This window comes from Passer montanus, unplaced genomic scaffold, assembly GCF_014805655.1.
Source record: "Passer montanus isolate IOZ18808 unplaced genomic scaffold, ASM1480565v1 scaffold109, whole genome shotgun sequence".
NCBI classification, from domain to species: domain Eukaryota; kingdom Metazoa; phylum Chordata; class Aves; order Passeriformes; family Passeridae; genus Passer; species Passer montanus.
In genome coordinates this window covers 2,779,578-2,798,895 of record NW_024357502.1, presented here as the reverse complement: position 1 = coordinate 2,798,895, position 19,318 = coordinate 2,779,578, and the positions used below count along the sequence as shown (strand labels likewise).

The window sequence follows — 19,318 nt, the reverse complement described above, 5'->3', positions numbered from 1 at the left end:
CCCCCAGTCTAATACATGCAAATATATGTAAAGAGTAAAGACTGTTCCACCGAGTCTTGCACGTTTGCTCAAAGAGGAGGAAAACAACAAGTCGATCTTACAAGGAATTTGCAGGCTGAATTTTTAAGACCTGTCTATAAAAAAAAAGACACAAAAAAAAAAGCAGCTGTTGGCCACGGGCGCTGACTGAGGTGATTCTTCCTGGCATCTGTTTTCCCTGCGCTCGCAATCGTAATGTCATTAATATGGAGCTTTTGGAGAACTGGAGTATATCCTAATTAGCAGCCTCTGATTTTTTTTTTTCCCCTAGTTTCATAGGGATCACTAATCACTGATTAGTGATCTCGGCTACACCACAAGTGTTACTGTGGCAACAGGGCTGAACTGAGCAGCGGTGCAGAATTACCGCAGGTAAAGCGGTGATTCCACGGCTCCCGCGGCACTTTCTGCGCCCCGGGGGCTGCTCCGTGGGACGGGCTGGCTGCTCCCTGCACCTACAGGTGTCCCGGGTGGATTTCAGGGTAAGCACGAGCACGGAGATTAAGCTGCATGACCGAACGCATGCGTTTGAATTGGGGCTGAGCCTCTGTAAGGAGATTTTAAGGCTGTCACGCGAGCGATCCCCCTCCGACACCTTTGTTTTAAGTAGGATGCTCCGAGCCCTCGCTGCCTGAACGCTCCCAGCTCAATCTTGCCGTGGAGCTGGGACTTCATCCCGGTCCTGCAGAAAGGGCTGAGCCCAAAAGCCGGGCTTTTATTTTTTATTTTTTTTCCTTTGTGGGGTTTTCTTTTATTTTAAGCCTCGTTTCTCCTCCCCACGCACCGCTCGCTCTCTCTGAAAGGCATTTTGCTAGGTAGGGATGTTGTCATGCTGAATAATAGCCATCCTTCATCCTGACTCCTCCATCAAAATCAGCCCATCCTTTTCATAGCTGGAATGTGAACTGTGCTCGTGTTTCCTTTGTACACGCCTGGCACTTAGGAGGGGACACCCTAGAACGGGATATTTAAGGAAATATGCTCCCGTGTGCCTTGACTTTTTTTGTTTTGATTATTAATTACTGGTTTTGAATAATGAGTTGCAGTTTCTCCCGTGCCTCTCTGGTGGTTGTTCTCCACTTTCCGGTGCCGTGGCTGCAGTGCTGATCCCACGGGGAAAGCACCCCAGGAGAGTGGTCTTGCACTAGCCAGGGGTTTTTACAAGCTCTGAGGGCGTTTCTTTGTCAGGTCTGTGTTAATCATCCCAGAGAAGGTCTCACCTCCTTCTCTCAATGGCAGCACAGCTCCTGCTGCACCCCATCCCTCACCTCCATCCCAGCACCTTCCTCCTGGACCAGGCTTGCACTTGGTCCTTCATCTTCCTCCTCCCTGCCCTGACAGCTTCCTCTGCTCTCCTCCCCAAAACTTCCCCTTCTCTTGGCACTCACCTGTCCCTCCTCGATGCTCTGTCCTTTAGGAAACCCTCTCCAGCAGGTCATTCTGCATTGCTGCAGGCCCAGGAAACTTTTCATCCCCTCTGTCTCTTCCAGAATTTGTTCCCCAAGCCATCCCAGTTTATTCTGCAGTAGCAGCTGGCTCATATTCCCATCATCACACATCTGTGGCACCAGGAGAAAAGAGTGGCTGAGGGCGAATTAAACCTGTCCTAATTATGAGAGTTATTAGGAAAATTATTATTAGGAAAATAATTTGTATTTGTAGTTCTTCCCTCCGAGGCACCTCGGGCAGTTTCCAGGTGGTGGCTGTGGCAGGGGTGCCCTTCCATGGACAAGGATCTTCGAATGCTTTGGTGTTGGATGTGCCACAGATCTGCTTCTGGCTTCATCCAGGGATGTTAGCCTCATCCTCTGGCTTTTACTTCCATATTTTTAGCATGAGACCGTCAAGTCTGTAGGCTCTTTGTTAGTAGTTGCTTGTTTTTAAACATGCAGGGATAGAATTCTTTCCTAAAAGCAAGATATTACAGAAGAGCAAGGTCTGATGTGCCAGTTACAGGGGACTAATTGTGGGGGTTGGAACTGGATGATCCTTAGGCTCCTTTCCAACCCAAACCATTCTCTGGTGCAGTGACTGGTACCCACTGTCACCATTTCTGCATCTTTGTAGGAAGTGGAACTATTTCATGTCCCAAAAACATCCACATTTATTGTTGTTCTCTGATTTTTAGGTTTTGGGGTTTTTTTTGCTGAAAACCTCATCAATGTATTTTTCAGTTCCAGAAGTGTTCAGGCATCCCTGGACCTCCTTGGGGAACCTCCATCCAGGTTCTGGCTGGTGAACACCTGATCCTCTCATCCCCCCACGATGGCTCCACACACATTGCTGCTGCTGGGTGGGCTTTGAGAGAAGATCACCATGGATGGGTTAACATCTCACTCAGGTTCATATCCTTAGGAAAGGCTGATCCTGGTTCAGAGCAGCAGATTTTAACATTATCCTAGCAGTGACAGGTATTTCTAGGTGCCCAGAAATCCAGGTGGGAATAGGGTTGGGTTCCATCCTTGGTGTTACTCTTTGAAAGGTGAGTGTGTGCTCACCTGTTGAACTGAAGGACATTAAAATGCTCCCAGAACTGGAGCCCCTCTGCTCTGGAGACAAATGGGAGAGTTGGGGGTGTTCACCTGGAGAAGAGAAGGTTCCATGGAGGCCTTCAAAACCTTCCAGTGCCACAAGGGGCTCCAGGAGAGCTGGAGAGGGACTTTGAACAAGGGCCTGGAGTGATGGGACAGGATGAGATGGCTTTACACTGACAGAAAGGAGAATTAGGTGGAGAAATTCATTAATGTGAGATTGTTAAAGCCCTGGCACAGGGTGCCCAGAGAAGCTGTGACTGCCCCTGGATCCCTGGAAGTGCCCAAGGCCAGGTTGGACAGGGCTTGGAGCAACCTGAGCTAGTGGAAGGTGTCCCTGCCCATGGCAGGGGGTTGGAACTGGATGGGCTTTAAGGTGCCTCCCAAACCATGTCATGAGCAAATCGTGGTGTGCAGGAAAGCAGTGATTTGTGGAAGGTTGAGCAGGTGGAGAAAGCCAAGCTGAGGCCCTGCCCACAGGCTCATCCTCCTCCTCCTCCTCCTGCCCCACTCGTACAGGGGCTGTCGCTCGTGTGGAGCTGCCTGTTTATTTAAAAGAAGAAAGAAAAAAAAAAAGAAGGAAAAAAACTAAATGGATTTTCAGAAAGGGTGAATGGCTGCTGTGATTCATCTTTTCTGGTGAAGAGTGGAACAGCAGAGGGTGGGGGATAATGTTCAGTGACACATCAAAGGCCTCGCTTCAGCTTCGGAGACACATGCAAGGAATTAGTCACTGCGTTTTAGTGCAACAAAACCCTTTTTCCTCCCTAAATTCAATTCTTCTCTCCCACTGATGGCCAACTCGCTGCAGCCCTCGGCTATTCCATGTGTGTTCTTACATCCTCTGCATCTCATTGAGAGGTTTGGGTTATGATGAAGTTGCCCTGCTATCAAACCAACTCCTCTGCCGTGGATCACAGCTCCAGTGAGAGGCTGGAAATCCACAAACAGGATTTAAAAGGAGCAGGGAGGGGGAGAGGGAATGGCAGGTTTGTTTTCCAGGGTGGCTGAGCCATGCTGATGGCTTGCTGCCACCAAAAAGAATTTAAAAAATGACCTTTTTCCCCTTTCTTTCTGCTCGTGCTTGTTCTCGCCCTACTGTGAGCTGCTTCAAAGAGCCAACCTTGCTCCCAGTTCTGCACCCTCTCCCCATGCCAACAAATAAAAAGGAAAACCGAACATTATTTTTATTTTTCACTGCAGCTGGAGCCAGCACGAGGCAGTCTCAGTTGAGCCACTGCCTTTCAGCATCCTCCTGATGACAGCAGGGATTTCTGGGGTCCCGGGAAAGCTGGTTAGAATTCAGGTTGTGTCTCCTCAGTGCACACAGAAAAAGATTGCCTCATTTTCCAGGAATTAGGAATATGTCAGAGGTGGGGGTAAATCCTGCCTTTGATTGTGGACGGCTGTATCCGGGTTGAATCTGGGCAGTTTCTGCAGCAATAAACTCTAATTCTTTGCATTCTGGAAGCACGGCAGGGTGATCCTGCAGCCTGACCCCCCTGTAGCACCAGCACAGGCATTTTGAAGCCACTTATTACTTTATAAAGAGATTATTTCCTTTATTTTTTTTTCTCCCCCCTGCGGCATCAATCATCCTGACAAGATCTGCTTCTTTTAAAACATACATCCTGCAGCTTAAAATCCAGCCTTTCCTATAATGAAGATCCCAAGCAGTTTATGGAAGAATGCAGTGTGCATACACTATATATCTATATCTGTATCAACATAAAAAAAATACACATATATATATAATATTTATGGGCACACCAGAGTCAATTATTGAGTTTTCCAAGCCTGATCTTTGAAAAAAGAAGGAGCCACCATGCCGAGCATCCCGACCCTGTGGAGCAGCTCTGCCAGAGCCTCCAGCTCCCTTCTCCTGGGCAGAGCCGGCGCCCTGACGTCAGGGTGTTTTTCTGCAGAGCTCGCAGGATGTTGCAGCCGGCCAAGAGCAGTGTTTATGTTGATAACATTACAAGTATTTCCTCTCCGTTTCCGAAAGCAGCAGGGAGGGGGAGCCGAGGGGGAAGGGAGACTCGGGTTTCTCCAGCTTTGGGGTAGGACTCTCGAGGCCTTTTATGTTAAGGAGTGGGGAAGGATGAAGTGCTGGCGTTATTTATGCTGCTTTTGGGAATAAGGAGTGGTTTAGAGCAGGGGCTGGGAAGTGGGAGCTGGGCTGGCACAGCCCTCCCCCAGCACAGGGCTCTTTGCCTGCTCCCTGCTCCGGATCTGGTTTTAAGGTGATAAAGCAGCTCTGGCAGCTGATTGCCGGTCACAGGAGCAGCTCCAGGGATTTGGATTTTTGGTAATGATGTGCACAGCAAGCTGGGATGCTCCCAGCATCCCGTTCCTTCTGACAGTCACAGTAATAAAGCCATAAAAACTCAGGTTCTAGACAGACTGCCCGCATCCAGCTTTCTTCACCTAAAGGGGGCAAGGCTTGGGGAAATCCAGCATTATCTCCCCTTGCCAAGCCCTTCCTCCTGCTGCAATCCACTCATGGATCAATGAACTGATTAAATGTAGAATCAAGGGGGGTTTAGAGCTCTCTGCCCGCTGATGTAATCCCAGAGCTGTGCTGCCAGCTCAGCGAAGGAGGGACCCTCATCGATGGCTGGACTTGATGAGCTGAAGGATCTTTTCCAACCTAAACAATTCTGTGATCATCCCACCATCCCAAAGGGGCTTTGCAGCCAGTCCAGGAATCTTCTGTAGCTCTTATCCGTGTAGCAATCATGGTTTATGGAAATAAACCCAAACTCTTTTATCCTTTGTGGGTTATTTCCCGATAATGGAGAGCAGAGAGGGGATTCCTGGCTTTTCCTTCTTTGCTCCCACCCTCTGTGTCCTGCTTTAATACCAAGGGAAAGTGTGGGGAGGATGTGGGGAGGCTCTGTCACAGCTTGCCCAGAACAGGAGCAGAAATGGGATGAGTGGGATCCCAGATGAACAGGGATTCTAAATGAGTGTGATCCCAAATGAACGAGGACCCAATGTGAATAGGGACCCTAAATTAATGGGACACTAAATCAATGGGAATGCCAAATGATTGTGGTTCCCAAGTGAATGGGATCCCAAATAAGCAGAACTCAAAATTAATGGGGATCCCAAATAAAAAGAACTCAGAATGAATGGGGATCCCAAATGAACAAGACCCCAAATAAACAGAACTCAAAATGAATGGGGATCCCAAATGAACAGGATCCCAAAAGAAGGGGAACTCTTGAGAAACAAGTTGGGGGAAGAGAAAGGAGCCATATCCACGTCTGTGAATGGTGTTTCGTTGCAAATATTCATCAAAACACAGCGAGTGGTCACTTTTTTTCCTAGCAGTTCTTAAAGAAAAGCTGAGTCTTCCCCTTTCCCTTGCCATGGTGTCCTTGGTGTGGCAGTGGTGGGCTCCCAGTGAGGGAAGTGGTTGTGATGATGAGATCTTGGTGCTTTCATCAGCCCTTGTGAGGTTTTCAGAGCATCTCTGTGCCATCATTTCCATTCTCTGGAGTTTCAGTGTTCAACTTCCTCCTGTTTTGCATATGGATCCCATCAGGATGAGCACCTTATTTCAGTGGGATTCCACAGTGGGATGCTTGGACAATCTGTCTCCTGCAGAAAGGTACAAAGATGATAAAATTATGGAATTGTTTGGGTTAGAAAAGGACCTTACAGATCATTCATCCACCTCACTGCTCTGGACAGAGGCATCCTCCACTAGCCCAGGTTGCTCCAAGCCCTGTCCAACCTGGTCTTGGACACTTCCAGGGATGGGGCAGCCACAGCTTTTCTGGGCACCCTGTGCCTCACCACCCTCACAGGGAAGAATTTATTCCTTATAAATATTGGATTTTCTCCCCAAAGCCAAACCTGTGTAGACCAGGCTCGTCTGAGATTCTGGCAAGTGTCTGACCAAGCTGAGTGGGGTGTATTAATCACCATGAGTGGAACATGTCATCAAACCATCAAACTACTGGTTGTGGGTTTTTCCTGACATCCCACCCTGGAGCACAGCCTGGGGGAGGCATTGCAGGACCAGTGCTGCTCTCACCAGTGACAGGAGGACTGAATCAGCTCAAAATCATGCAGACAGATATTTTAACTGGTGATGAAACCCTCTGGAATGCTGGCTGCTCGCACCAGTGGGACCCTTGGAGAAAGCCCTGCCCTGCTTGCAGCAGCATGGATGGAGCCTATGGAAAGCTCTTATCTCCAGAGCTTGGTTTCCTTCTGGTTCAGGGTTTGTCTGACCTTTTGGTCACTGAGTAAGGTCGATTTTTGCCAGGTTTTCTTTTGAAGGGGGAGGAAAAACATGTAAGTAGGTGGTGCTGGTGGGAGGATCCTCTGGGGTGAGGTGGGAGGATCTCGATTGCTGATACGGTTTCCAGCGCGCGGATGACTTCAGAGTTGTCCTTCTGCCCGGAGTTTGGGATGGGTCTAGATGAAGCAGATTTAAATAAATAGAAGAAGCACAAACAACACAAGATCTATTAGAGAGGGAGGGAATAAAACCCGTTCTTGGCAGCTCCTCAGGTTGACTTGGCAGCGAGATCTCACAGCTCTCTCCTGGGAGATCCTGGAGATGCAACTGGACACAGGACAAAAGCCTGAAGGACGGGAGTCGTGTGGCAGCTGCTGGCCCATGGCAAGGAGCAGAGCTGTGTCTGAGCCCTCTCTGGGCTCGGAGCAGAGGAGAGGTGTTGGCCCATCCTTGGAAGGCCCCATGGCCACGTGCTGGTCTGGACTTGGCAGCTTTGGGCTCTGTCCTGGCCAGCACGATGACGTCTCACATCTCTGGGCCTCTGGATCCGTAGGTGTTTGGGAGGAGATAATGATACCCATTTCTCAGGAGCTTTCTGAGGTCTCCAGAGGAAAGAAATCACCATAAAAATCTTGTATTAGAAAGGGCTGGGGGAAATGATTTTACTGATGTCATCGTCCTGTAATTCTGCTGGACGTTTCCTGGGAAGCACGTACAGTATGGGCGTGCAGCCTGAACTCGCTGATCTTCTTGGATTGTTTGTGAGTGCTTGTTCTGACCACATACACAGGGAATCCAGCAGGGTTTGAATGGAGCTGAGTGTTCTGCCCCTGCCCAGTAACATTTCAGGTGTCAGTGAGGCTGGGGGAGCTGACCTCTCCTTCATTCCTGCCTCCACTTCTGGGCCATTTGGGATCAAGGCTCTTTGCCATGGTCTTCAGCTAAATTGCCTTTGAATTTTCACATAATACAGCCATTTTCAGACCACTATATGAACTATTTATTAATCTCCTTTAAGACCAGATATTTGGTTTTAATGCTCAGCTTGTTCTCATGCTCCCCCACAGTTCACCCATTCTCTGCTTCATCCATGGACACTTTTGGTGCTCCACCAGACTGGGATTTCTCCGTGTTCTTTCCCCTTGTTGTATGAACTCAGCCATAAATCCTTCCCATCCAGATGCCTGCAGGGGCTCCAGCCACACTTCCACTCCTCCCTCTGAGCTTTACAAGATGCACAGCAACATCCCCACCTTGGATTATTTTGGGATATTTCATGGGGGTTTAAATAAGTGTTCTGTGCTTTCCTCCCCAGGTCAACATGGATTTGTGGTTCTTTCTCCTTTTGCTCGGAAGTGGCCTGATAAGTGTAGGTGCTAACAACATTACAACAGGTAAATTTGGCTCCTCATCTCTCTTTTATCCCATCTTTTGGATCAAAGGAGCAAGTGTGAATGTGCTCAGTGTCTCATTCCTTCTGCCCTCCATGTAGCTGTAACATAAAATGTTGGAGAGAGGGTCATGAGCTTCAGGTGCTCATAAATGGGGCCCATGGGTTTGGCTCTGAGCAATATTGATCCTCACCTCCAAGGGCTCTAATGTTTGGACATCCCCATAAAGAGCACCTGTTCAGGTTATTTTTTTTTGACATTTGTATCTCCTGCTGTGCAAAGCATTTCCTGTCCTGCGCTCAGGATTTGTGGGGTGTTTTATCCTTATAGTTACAGTCACACGAATCTTCAGCATCTAAGTCCCTCAGTATTGTAGAAGAGAATCTCACAGAGCTTCCCCTGTGCTTTTCCCTTCTCAGAGCCACCCACAACAGTGTCCACCTCCCCCAGGAGCCCCACCAAAGCTCCTACAGCAGGTCCTGAGGATGGGACCACACCCAACACACACAGACTCAACATGAGCACTCCAGGGACTGTTCCTACCACAGCACCAAAACCTCCTCCAACCACAGCCACCAGGATCTCCCCCAATGCCACCTCTGGCAGCCTCAACATCTCCTCCACCCTGGGGACAACCGTGCCTGTGCCTCCAGCCCCATCCCTGCTCCCCAGCGTGACGCCGTCGGCCCCACGCGCCACCGTCCCCAGCACGGAGGCAGAGACGACAGAGAGGAATTTCAGCATGGTGGTGACAACACAGGAGACCTCTTCTGCTTCCCACAACGGTAGGCACCTCCTCCACCTCTTCTTCTTCTTCTCCAGGCCACCCTGCCTCTGGGTTTGTTTCTTTGCTCTTCTTTTGTTTGGCTGAGAAAAATGGAGCGAAAAAACACTTTGGGGCCAATTCCATGGTGTTGCAAAACAAGAGGACTCTCAAACCTCTTCTGATCTCTTAAATCAAAGGCTTGGGCCAAGATCATCTAGTGAAAGACACCCACAGGTGCACTAGATGATCTTTGCTTCCAAACCAAGCTATCCTGTGATTCTCTCCTTACATTATCAGTTTTCCCCATTACTTGGGCAGCTTCAGTCTTTGAAAGGTGCAGATGAGAGAGAGTTGTCTCTGTTGCCATCCTGATCTCATTCCCCTCTTGGCACATCAGGAAAGTGACCCCATAAAACATTGTTTGGCTGCTCAGTTCAGGTTAAGAGTGAAAAATAGGCAAAAAGAGGCTGAAGTGACCAGAAATCTTTGCTGAACTGTGGCTCTTCAGCCATGGTTGGCTCATTGTACTGTTTGAGACCCAGTTTGGGTACTGCCTCTCTGCAGCTTGCAGTAGGAAGATGGCAGTGCCTGCTAGACCTTGGGATTTAGTGGAAAAACAGGATTGGTAACTTGGTTGTGGATTAGAAAACCCTGAAGCAAGATGATGGTGGAGTTAATGCAGGGAGGTGTCAAGTGTATATTCCTTAAGAACCAATTTCCCAAGGGATGTTGGCTGCTCTGCACCTCAGTGAGGTGTGTGTGCCCTCTTCCTCTGGAAATCTCTGGAAACCACAGCCCCTGAAGCTGCAGTGAAGTTGTCTTTGCTACCAGCATGGGAAGGGATGTGGCTGAAGGAAGTTCAGAACCCAGCTTTTGTAGTGTTCTGCCACCCCTGAGCTCATCCAGCTTCCTTCCCAACCCAAATCCTTTTTTGCAGAGTGAAGGAGTCTGGCATAGCCTTAGGCACACACATGGGACAAGTTTGGTACCAATGTAGCCTACATACAGGAGAGATGGAGGCAAAAGCCTTAAGTGCTGCTAATATCTGGATTTTGTAATATGTCTGCTCATGGCAGGGCTGAATTTATTAATTTTTGTGTCTCCACTGCCTTTTTGTGATTTGGGTTACCAGTTTTGGTGAACTCCCCTGGTGTATGCCTTGACACATTGGCCATTGCACCATCAAGGCCAGAAGTGGCTCCTCACTTGATGTCAACCCAGAGAACAAATGATCAAACCTGATTCTTTCTTTATCTCAAGTAATTTGCCAAGGAACAAAATCAGTTTTAGGGCTGCCCTTGTCATTAGGGCAGCCCTAAATTAGATTTAACAGGAAATGGTGGTGTTATCATGGAAGAATTAAGTGGTGCTCAAGAAGGGGACTGGGCCAGAAGGTCACACGTTGTAGGGGCAGTTCCTCTTGTCCAAACCCAGCAGGATTGTCCTCAGCCCTGCTCTCCCTGGCACAGGTTTGTTCCAGTGCCCTCTGGATGAGACATCCAACCCAGCAGGTACAGACTTCCCTTGGATGCTCCTCGTCCCCATCCCTGAGCCCAGCTGCTCCTAATTGAACTCTTGGCTCAGCCACACTCTTAAAATGATGCCCCAGTGTTATCTCTTGATATTTAAGTGCTGATGAATTATACCAGTGACTCGCTGGTTGTGGGTTTAAACAGTAAGTTGTGTTTAGTGGTGTTAAAGCTTGGCTTCAGCTCCTTGTTCTGCTGATAAAAACTCAGGATTTGTTCCTTTTTCCTTACTCAGAAATTCATTTGAACATCATGGTTTTATAGCTAGTGTTTTAAAGGAAAGATTTACAGGCAGATGATGAGAGTTACTAAATTTGTTCCTGTCTTGGTCTTTGATCCTTCCTGACTTACTAAAATGTCTTGTTCCTTTGTTGCTAAGAGACTTTTGTTTTCTTTTTCTGCAGGTAACTCTGACAGAAGAGGTAAGAATGTTACATTTCATTGCTCTTTACTCAGTAAAAACAATTCCAGAAGCATTCTGCTATTAGAGAGCTCTCCTTAGGACTTCCAAATGTGTTTTTATGAAGCCTCTCATAAAGCTCTTTAAAAGAGCTGGTGACACACTGATATCTTAATTTCTGTTGAGCTTTTCTTTTTAGAACAAACCAATCCCATTCCAATTTGTACATGTCCTATTAGGTACCAGTTGTTCCTGCTCTGAGAATGTCAGCATGTCCCTAGAGGTGGATGACCAAAGTCTGAGAAGCCATTCAGGAAATTTGCTTTTGGTGTTTTATTTTTTTTTTACTGCTGAATTGTCTTTATTGACTGTGACTTACACAATTTGATCCAAACCCATCCTGCAGATGATGGGAATAATTATTGTTCTCATTCTGTTGGCAAGCAGTAACACAAATCCATTTCTTGTAAGAGAACAGCACTTTAGGGACATTTTTCCATCTCTCAGCTCTGAGAACTGGCATCTCTACCAGAATATTTGCAATTAGTGATGGCTTTAGCACTCCAGGAGCGGGCAGAGCTGGGCTGGCTCCCACCTGGAGGAATCAGCTGCCTCTGTGTGTTTTCATGCTGGCTCTGAGGGGTGCTGCAGCTTTGCAAACTCTGCCTGCTGCTGCTCTCTGTGCCTGGCTCACCCAGCCAGGGAACAGACAGATGCTCTGAGCACACATTTAGCAGAGGGAATAAAAGGGATGCAGGTCTGAGGGAACTCGTTTGAAATTGTGGCTAAGCCTCTGCAGAAATGCTCAGTGTGATTCCCTCAGATCTGGCCTGGTTTTGTGCTCTCTCTGCCATCGTTCACCCTGTTCCTGAGGGCAAAGGAAAAAAAAATGGAATACATCTGACTTCCTAATACGATTTATATTAATATTGCTAATGTTATTATAGATATAGTTAGGAAATCGGATTAAATAAGGGATTTTTAACAAGAGCATAGAGTGATGGGACAAGGGGAAATGGCTTCAAACTGGGAGTAGGTTTAGATTTGATATTGGGAATAAAGTCTTGGCTGTGAGGGTGGTGGTGCCCTGGCACAGCATGCCCAGAGATTTGTGGCACCCCCATCCCTGGAAGTGTCCAAAGCCAGCTTGGATGGGGCTTGGAGCAGCCTGGGATGGTGGAAGGTGTCCCTGCCTGCTCTCTAAGGTCCCTTCCAACCCAAACCATTCTGTGACTGGTTTTGTGGGCAGATGTTGCCAGCTGTGAGCAGGGATGGGCTGCTCAGCCCCATCCCTCTGCCATGACTGCACCCAGGTCAGGGTGACAGCCTACAGAGCACCTCTGCCTGCAGCTGGGACGTGCTCCCAAGCTCCAGAGGAGGCTTTGGTGGCTCCTCAGAGGGGAGCAGGAAATAAATAAAACATCCTTTTTGCCCCACCACCTCAGTTCTCCAAGGCCCTACATCATCTTAGAATTCTTCCATATTATCACAGGCAGAGAGGAAATGGGGATTTGAATTAAAAGGGGATTTAGATGGGATATTGGGAAGAAGATTTAAGCCTCCTGCTGCTTCCAAGCTCTGGACTGCTGTGGGTGCTGCAGCCCCAGGGGAGCAGAAGGTTGAGTCCTTGTCCCTTTTCCAGGTGGATTGCCAGCATGGAGCCCTCAGGCTGGGGCTGGAGCAGGGCAGGAGCTGTGGAGGGGTTGGCACAGCTCAGCAGGGCTGGCAGGGGGCAGCTGGGGACCCTCCAGCTCCTCTCCTGCCTGGGCTGTGCTGGGTGGGCTGTTAGCAGTGGGAAAGCTCCGACTCCTCATCCTGCCAGATGTGTGGAAAGAACAGCTGCAAAAAAACCCAAAAACCTCCAAACTCCCTACACCCTGCTGCCAGAACCACCCCTGCCCACAAATCACCAGGCACTGCTGTCCCGCAGCTCCAGTCCAGCTCAGCACTGCTTAGGCTGAGCTTAACTCCAGCCAAGGCAGGAAAAAATGGTCCAAAGGTGACTTAACACCACGGGTTTTGGCATGGCAGCTCTTCTTGCTCTCCTGCAGGCAGGATGGAGATGGTGGATGTGCTTGAAAGTCTAAGTGAGGGGCCAGGGCTGGCTGTGGTTGGGCCAAGACCAACCTGTTCTTGTTTTTGGGAAGTGTCAAGATGGGGAATGCCAAGGCTCATCACCTTCCGAGGTGTGCAGGAGGCAGAATTCCCAATAAATTCCTTTTGGGCTTTCACATTAGGGCAATAGATGAGAAGGACAAAGACATGCAAAACCAGGGTATTTTAATTTTTTTTTATTTGCCACACTGGGTTGTTGCCTTGAAATCATAACACAAAAATCATATGTTTTGGAACATAACATGTTCTAAATGGAACATGTTTTAATGGAAATAACATTCCCAGACCTCACAGCACAGAGGGACAAACACAGAAATATAATCAGAGTGCCCTTGGGTAGCTCAGAAATGGACAAAATAAACTTCTAGGGGAAGAAAAAATTAGGGAAATGGACAAAATAAACCCCTAGGGAAAATAAACCCCAAGGAAATCTGCTGGCTGAAATTGCTGAGACACATGGAGCAGGGATCTGCAGGGAAATGGATGCACAGAAGGTGGAAAAGGGTCGAGCCCTGGAGCCTCCTGGGGCTGTGTAGACACAGTGTGGTGGCCCCTCAGATGGAGGGAGCTGATGGGAAATGGGAATATCCCCAGCTGGCATGGCTGGCATCCACATTTATGTGAAAAAAAAAATGTCCTTCAGGGCTCTTCTCCTCCCTGGTTGGAGCTGCTTGGCTTGCAACCCATCTGGGTGATTTGCCAGCACCAACCACTGATTCACTGACCTCCAGCACGAGATAGAAATGGCTTATTTAAAGGAAAAATAAAATCTGTCGTGAGTCATGGAGGATGGGAGTGTTTCAGACTCATTTAAGTGTTTTTGCAAGGGAATTGTGAGGTACCTGCCCTTGAGGAGCTTCTGCAAGGGAGCCAAATTGGGTCACACTTGGTGGCCTGGTGGTGTCTGACCTCTCCTGCTCTCTGAACTCTGTATTTCCAGGGAGAAAAGAGGAGGGGGTTGGACTAGATGGTCTTTGGAGGTCACTTCCAACCCAAATTATTCTATAATTACAGAATCATGGAATGGTTGAGTTGGAAAGGATCTTAAAACTCATCCAGTTCCTTCCCAGACACCTTCCACTGTCCCAGGGTGCTCCAAGCCCTGTCCAGCCTGGCCTTGGACACTTCCAGGGATCCAGGAGCAGCCACAGCTTCTCTGGGCAGCCTGGTCCACACCACATCTCACCCGTGGAGGTGTTCAGATCCCAGATGCAGCAGAAGCTTTGTCCTCTTGTCCTGTTTGACAAGGAACTGGAAGCAAAATCGTGGTGGTGTTACAAATGTATCTGTGGGATCTTGGGTCACAGTTTTCACCCATTTTAATATAAAGTTTCTTATCATATATCAAACAATCCTTACACCAAACTCACAGTAGGAACTTCTCTGGATTCTTAAGTCTCAGGCAGAAAATTTTGTAGATTTCTTTTTTGTAGATTTCCAGCTGACAAAGGAAATTTCTCCTGGTGGCTGCTGGGCCACCATGTGCACATTCAGTTGTGCAAAAGGAACCCCAAAATAACCCAGTCCCAACTTTCTCCATCACTGTTTTCATCTGCAAGGTCACAATTTCACAGTGACCAATTTTTGGAGAAGATTGAGGTGCTCTGAGTGGTGGTTTCAGGTTTTAATCTCACCTGGGAGTGTCTGAGGCACATGCTGCTCACTCATCCTGTCTTCAACTCTCAGGCTGGAAAATTGCAACATCACTTAATACTATTTATTATTTATTATGTTTTTATTACTAATATCATCATCAGAATTGTTCTTCAAGCAGAAATTGTAGAGCTCTGCCCTGTTAAATGATGGCTCTGGATGTTTTCCAATGTCCATAACCACACCTTTCTCTTCCTCTTGCAGATGAGACTCCCATTATAGCTGTGATGGTGGCCCTGTCCTCCCTCCTAGTCATAGTATTTATTATTATTGTTCTGTACATGTTGAGGTAAGAGCTGCTTTAATGCTGGATTCCCTTGTTTGACAGAAACAATTCCTGAGTGAGCAGGAATGAGCCTTTTGTGCTGTCTCTCAAGCTAAAGGCTGACACAGCTGGTGCTTTGAAAAGAAACCTGGGAGGACAATGAATGAAAATGATGTTTGGGGTTATCTGGTGAATGATGCTCATTCCTTTCTCTGCAAAGCTGCTCCTCCTGTGGGGAATTCCTGTCCTGCCTTTCAAAATGTCACATTTGGCAGGGTAGATTGAGCTGAAGCCCTGTCAGTGTGGGGAAAAGCAGGTGAGGTTTCCTTGTGAGGCTGCAAATGATGGATTGAGTAATCCAGGGAGGCTGAACACAAATGTGTTTCAATGTGTTATTCCTTGATTCCCATCTTGATAGCAAGCAGGATCCAGCATCCAAACTTTGTTTTGGTTACTAAACCTCACAGGATCCCTGTGCACCTTTCACTGTGAATGGCAGGAGCTTGTGAGGAGTGTTAGGTGATGCTTTAATTGAAATTACAGCACAGTAAAACCTTCTTAGGTCCATTTTTTAGAAACCAAGCATCTGCCCTGGTCAAAATTAAGCATTCCCAGCTCCTGAAAGCATAACTAAGAATGTCTTTCTTCACCTGCAGTAAACATTTTAATTTACTCACCAGTTTGGTGATTAAGTAAGTCTTAAAAAAAAAAAAAAAAGAAAAGAAAAGAAAAGAAAAAACAATTTCCCTGTGTCTCCTGGCTCCAGGCCTGCCCTCACAGCAGTGAACCTGAGGAGAGTTTTGCCTCAGGAGTTCAGCAGCAGCAGAGTTTGAGTCCTTCCCACCTGGCTTGCAGCCCTGAAAGAAAGGGTTTGTGTTCACTGCCCAGTGATTCAGCAAAACTCAGAATTTCAGGCAAAGGGAGCACGAGCAGCTGCTCCAAGTTAAAAACACATGGAGCAGGGATTTGCTGCAGGACAGATCAACCTGGGCTTGATGTGCTCTGCTGGATCCCCAGGGAGCAGGGACTCCTTGGGGTGTCCTCTGGAAAGAGCACCCTTAAAGCTTCTCCTGGTTTCCAGCTCTCTCTGGGCTCCTGCAGCTGTTCCAGTGTGCTTGGTGAAAATTCCTGCTCACAGGCAGGATTTCAGAGGTCCTGCAGCCTCCTGGATCCACCTAATTCATGGAGCCTTGAGAAAGTGTGGCAAAAAAATGGGAAAGCTTTTTGGATGCTTCTAGATGGGTGTGATTATAAATAATAAATTCATAAATTCTCACCTGTACTGAGTTGAGTCAGTGTGCTGTTATCAAAATCATCCTTTTGATGTGGCCTTCTCCACATTATTGTTGTTTTTTCACACAGTAATAGGCAGCTGGATTAAACCTGTCTTGCATATATCCTTTGAGCAAACTATATAAAGAGTTCTTCTCCATCGTAAGGAAGAAGTATTGCTACTTCCAAAAGTTTTTTCTGCTCTTTTTATTTTTTCTGCTGTTAGATCAAAGTAGAAAATGGGTAAAATCTGAACCAATAACTTCCTTTTTTGAGAATTTCAGAATTTTGCTACCTTTTAGTGTCCTACTCCTTTTGTCAATATTCATTCTTACTTAGGTCTCATTTGGGAGGGGACCTGGTCTTCCTGGTGGACATTTATTAATTTTTCCACCCCAATTCTCCTTGGCAGGTTCAAGAAATACAAGCAGGCAGGGAGCCACTCCAACTCCTTCCGTCTGTCCAACGGCCGGACAGACGACACAGGTGAGTCCACAGGCTCTCCCCCACCTCTTATTTTTGTAGGCAGATATTTTTTAATTTCTGGTTTTTTTGTTGTTGTTGTTTCCTGACCTCCTTTGTTCCATGTTTTCCATGGTTTTGGCAGACTTTCATAGAAGGGAGGTTTATTTCCCAGTTTTTGTTCCACTGACTCAATGTTTGCCCTCAAGTGGTTGATATTGAAATGGGTGATCACTTCCAAAATTACTACTCACATGCCTCTTGAGTTTTCACAGTGGTTCCTTGACTCAAATGAGAACCTTTTTTAAAAAAACCCCCACATCTTTGGGGAGAAATTAAACATTTTTCTGCTCTTTCAGATTAGGATGATCTCTGATTAAAACTCAGATCTTCACACTAACTGTAGACACCAAACTAACATTTCCAGGAGAAAAAAGGGATTACACTTATTTTCAGTGCACAAACATTTTTGTACTTCCTAAACATGCACAGATGCAATTTTAAAGCATTGTGTAATGTGTAAATTCTTCTGCCCCTGAGCTGTGAGCCAGAGCTGACATTGAGGGTCTCAAGTTGGGCATCTCCATCCATGTAGGCACTGATTAAGATCTGAGGAGACCTCTTAAACTCAGTTCAGCTGCTTTTTCAGCACTCCTTCCACATAAACCAAGCACTCCAAACACCTTCTGAGAAGCACTAACTGGAATTCAGCACCTTTTTTATTTTTTGTTGGCTGCTAAGACCTTTCCTGCCACCTTACCTCACTGTAAATGGAGGTGTGAACTTCATAAACGCTCAGCTGTGTTGGTGTAACCCTTACGTGGCCTTTCTGGGCTCTGCTGAGCAGCAGCTGCCTTTGCTGTGCCCTCCTGGGAATTGTGTCACACTGCTGGTGCCAGACTTTCATGGGAGAGAGGGAGAAGTTGGAATTCAGAGCCAGGTGGTCTCCAACCCCAGCACTGACCTGTCCTCAGTGCCCTGTCCTGCCTCTGGGAGAGTGTGGATCAGAGTGTTAATCATCATAGGATCTCTGATTTTTTGGAGTTGGAAAAGTTTTTTAAGATCATCCAATCCAGCAGCACTGCCAAGTCCACCCACATCCCCAAGTGCCACATCCACATGGCTTTTAAATCCTTCAAGGAATGGGGCTCCAGACCCTTCCCCAGCTCTGTTCCCTTCCCTGGACATCCTCCACCCCCTCAGGATCTTGTTGTGAGAGGCCCAGGAGTGCCCCCAGCACTGGAGGTGCCCCAGCAGTGCCAGCTCAGGGGACAGGCACTGCCCTGGCCCTGCTGCCACGAGCCAGGTGTCACTGTGCTCAGAGCAGCCTGCTCTGGTGGAAGCTGTTAGACCAAGATGCTCTTTTAACACCCCCTTCAACCCAAACCATTCTGTGCAGACACAAGGACAGCCCTAAAAGCAGCAGTGTGGGGTCCCTGTGCTCCCCTGGGTGTGGGTGGGCAGTGCTGGCCACAGGGGACAGCTGGTGGCTCCTGTGACCCCCGTGTGAGACAGCTGCTCACTTTGAGAATTTTAAAAAGTTTATTAAACCTTGATAAAAATACAACAAAGGACTACATAAGGAAAAATTTGCAGTGCTGGGAGGTGCCCTCATGGATACCACGTGGCTGGTTCATCTTCAAGATGGGTGCTCAGTCTTTTATACCCCTGGAGGTTGAATCAGCCAGCCCTGGTGCCTCCCAAAGTCTGTCAGTCAGCTCTTCTTTGGCATTTATCAGTGGAAACTACTTTCTTGTGACTTGGTTGGAGATCGTTTCCATGCCTGACCCCCTTAGCAACAAACTTTTCCATTCCCAGCTGCCCCAGGTAAGGGACACATGTGCACACCTTCTGTCCTGGAGAGCCCAGACTGTCTGATGGTCACAATACAGACTGGGGGAAAAGGGAACTGTGGGGAGAACAGAGAACATCTAGACTGTCAGGATTCTGAGGCTGAGATGACCCTGAGGTGTTAGAAAGTCCTTTTTCTCCCAGCCGTGTGACCAAAGAAGTCAAGATTCATCCATTCTGCTTTTCAAGGTTGTTTATTTTTTCTCATCTATTACATTCTTTCTCTGACCTGCTGAGATCCATCCTGCAGGTCTGGCTGAGGCACAGTGCCTGCCCTTGGGGTGGTGTTAACATTTTATACTAAGAACTACCTGTACTTGATTTACAATAATTTCCCAATACCTATCACCTATGTTAGACAGTCTGTCTCTAAACCAATCCAAAAGTGTCACCATCACAGCAGAAGATGGAGGCCAAGAAGGAGAGGAACGACAGGACACGCCCAGATTCCTCCATCTTGCCTCTTGAACCCCCATTCTAAAACCCCAAAATTCTGCTTTTTCACCCCATGACAAATTAACTATCATTCTACTCAAACTCTTGTGGCTTGTAAATCTTCACACAAAGTTGGTAATTCTTTCCATGGACTAAAATCAAAGACACGGGTGCCAAGGTCTGTGAACCCCTTGCCAGGGTCTGAAGTCATCCAGGGCAGCCAGAGGAACATCCTGGGTTCCCACACCAAACTACAATAACATAACCATCCACCACCAAAGCTTTTCCTAATATTCACACAACAGTTATCTTTTAATTTTGAGATCCAATCCTCTCGTTATCCATCTGTAACAC

The 19,318-nt window shown here is 47.5% G+C and overlaps 1 protein-coding gene across 1 annotated transcript in view; it reads left to right on the top strand.

Moving 5' to 3' along the window:
* Positions 1-19,318, top strand: part of PTPRA (protein tyrosine phosphatase receptor type A) — a 115,285-nt gene that overhangs the window by 81,766 nt on the left and 14,201 nt on the right. Inside the window, exons 4-8 of the mRNA XM_039724432.1 lie at positions 8,141-8,219; positions 8,636-9,001; positions 10,916-10,933; positions 14,884-14,968; positions 16,629-16,702. Of these exons, the coding sequence (XP_039580366.1) occupies positions 8,141-8,219; positions 8,636-9,001; positions 10,916-10,933; positions 14,884-14,968; positions 16,629-16,702 (622 nt within the window). The remainder of the gene's footprint in view (positions 1-8,140; positions 8,220-8,635; positions 9,002-10,915; positions 10,934-14,883; positions 14,969-16,628; positions 16,703-19,318) is intronic.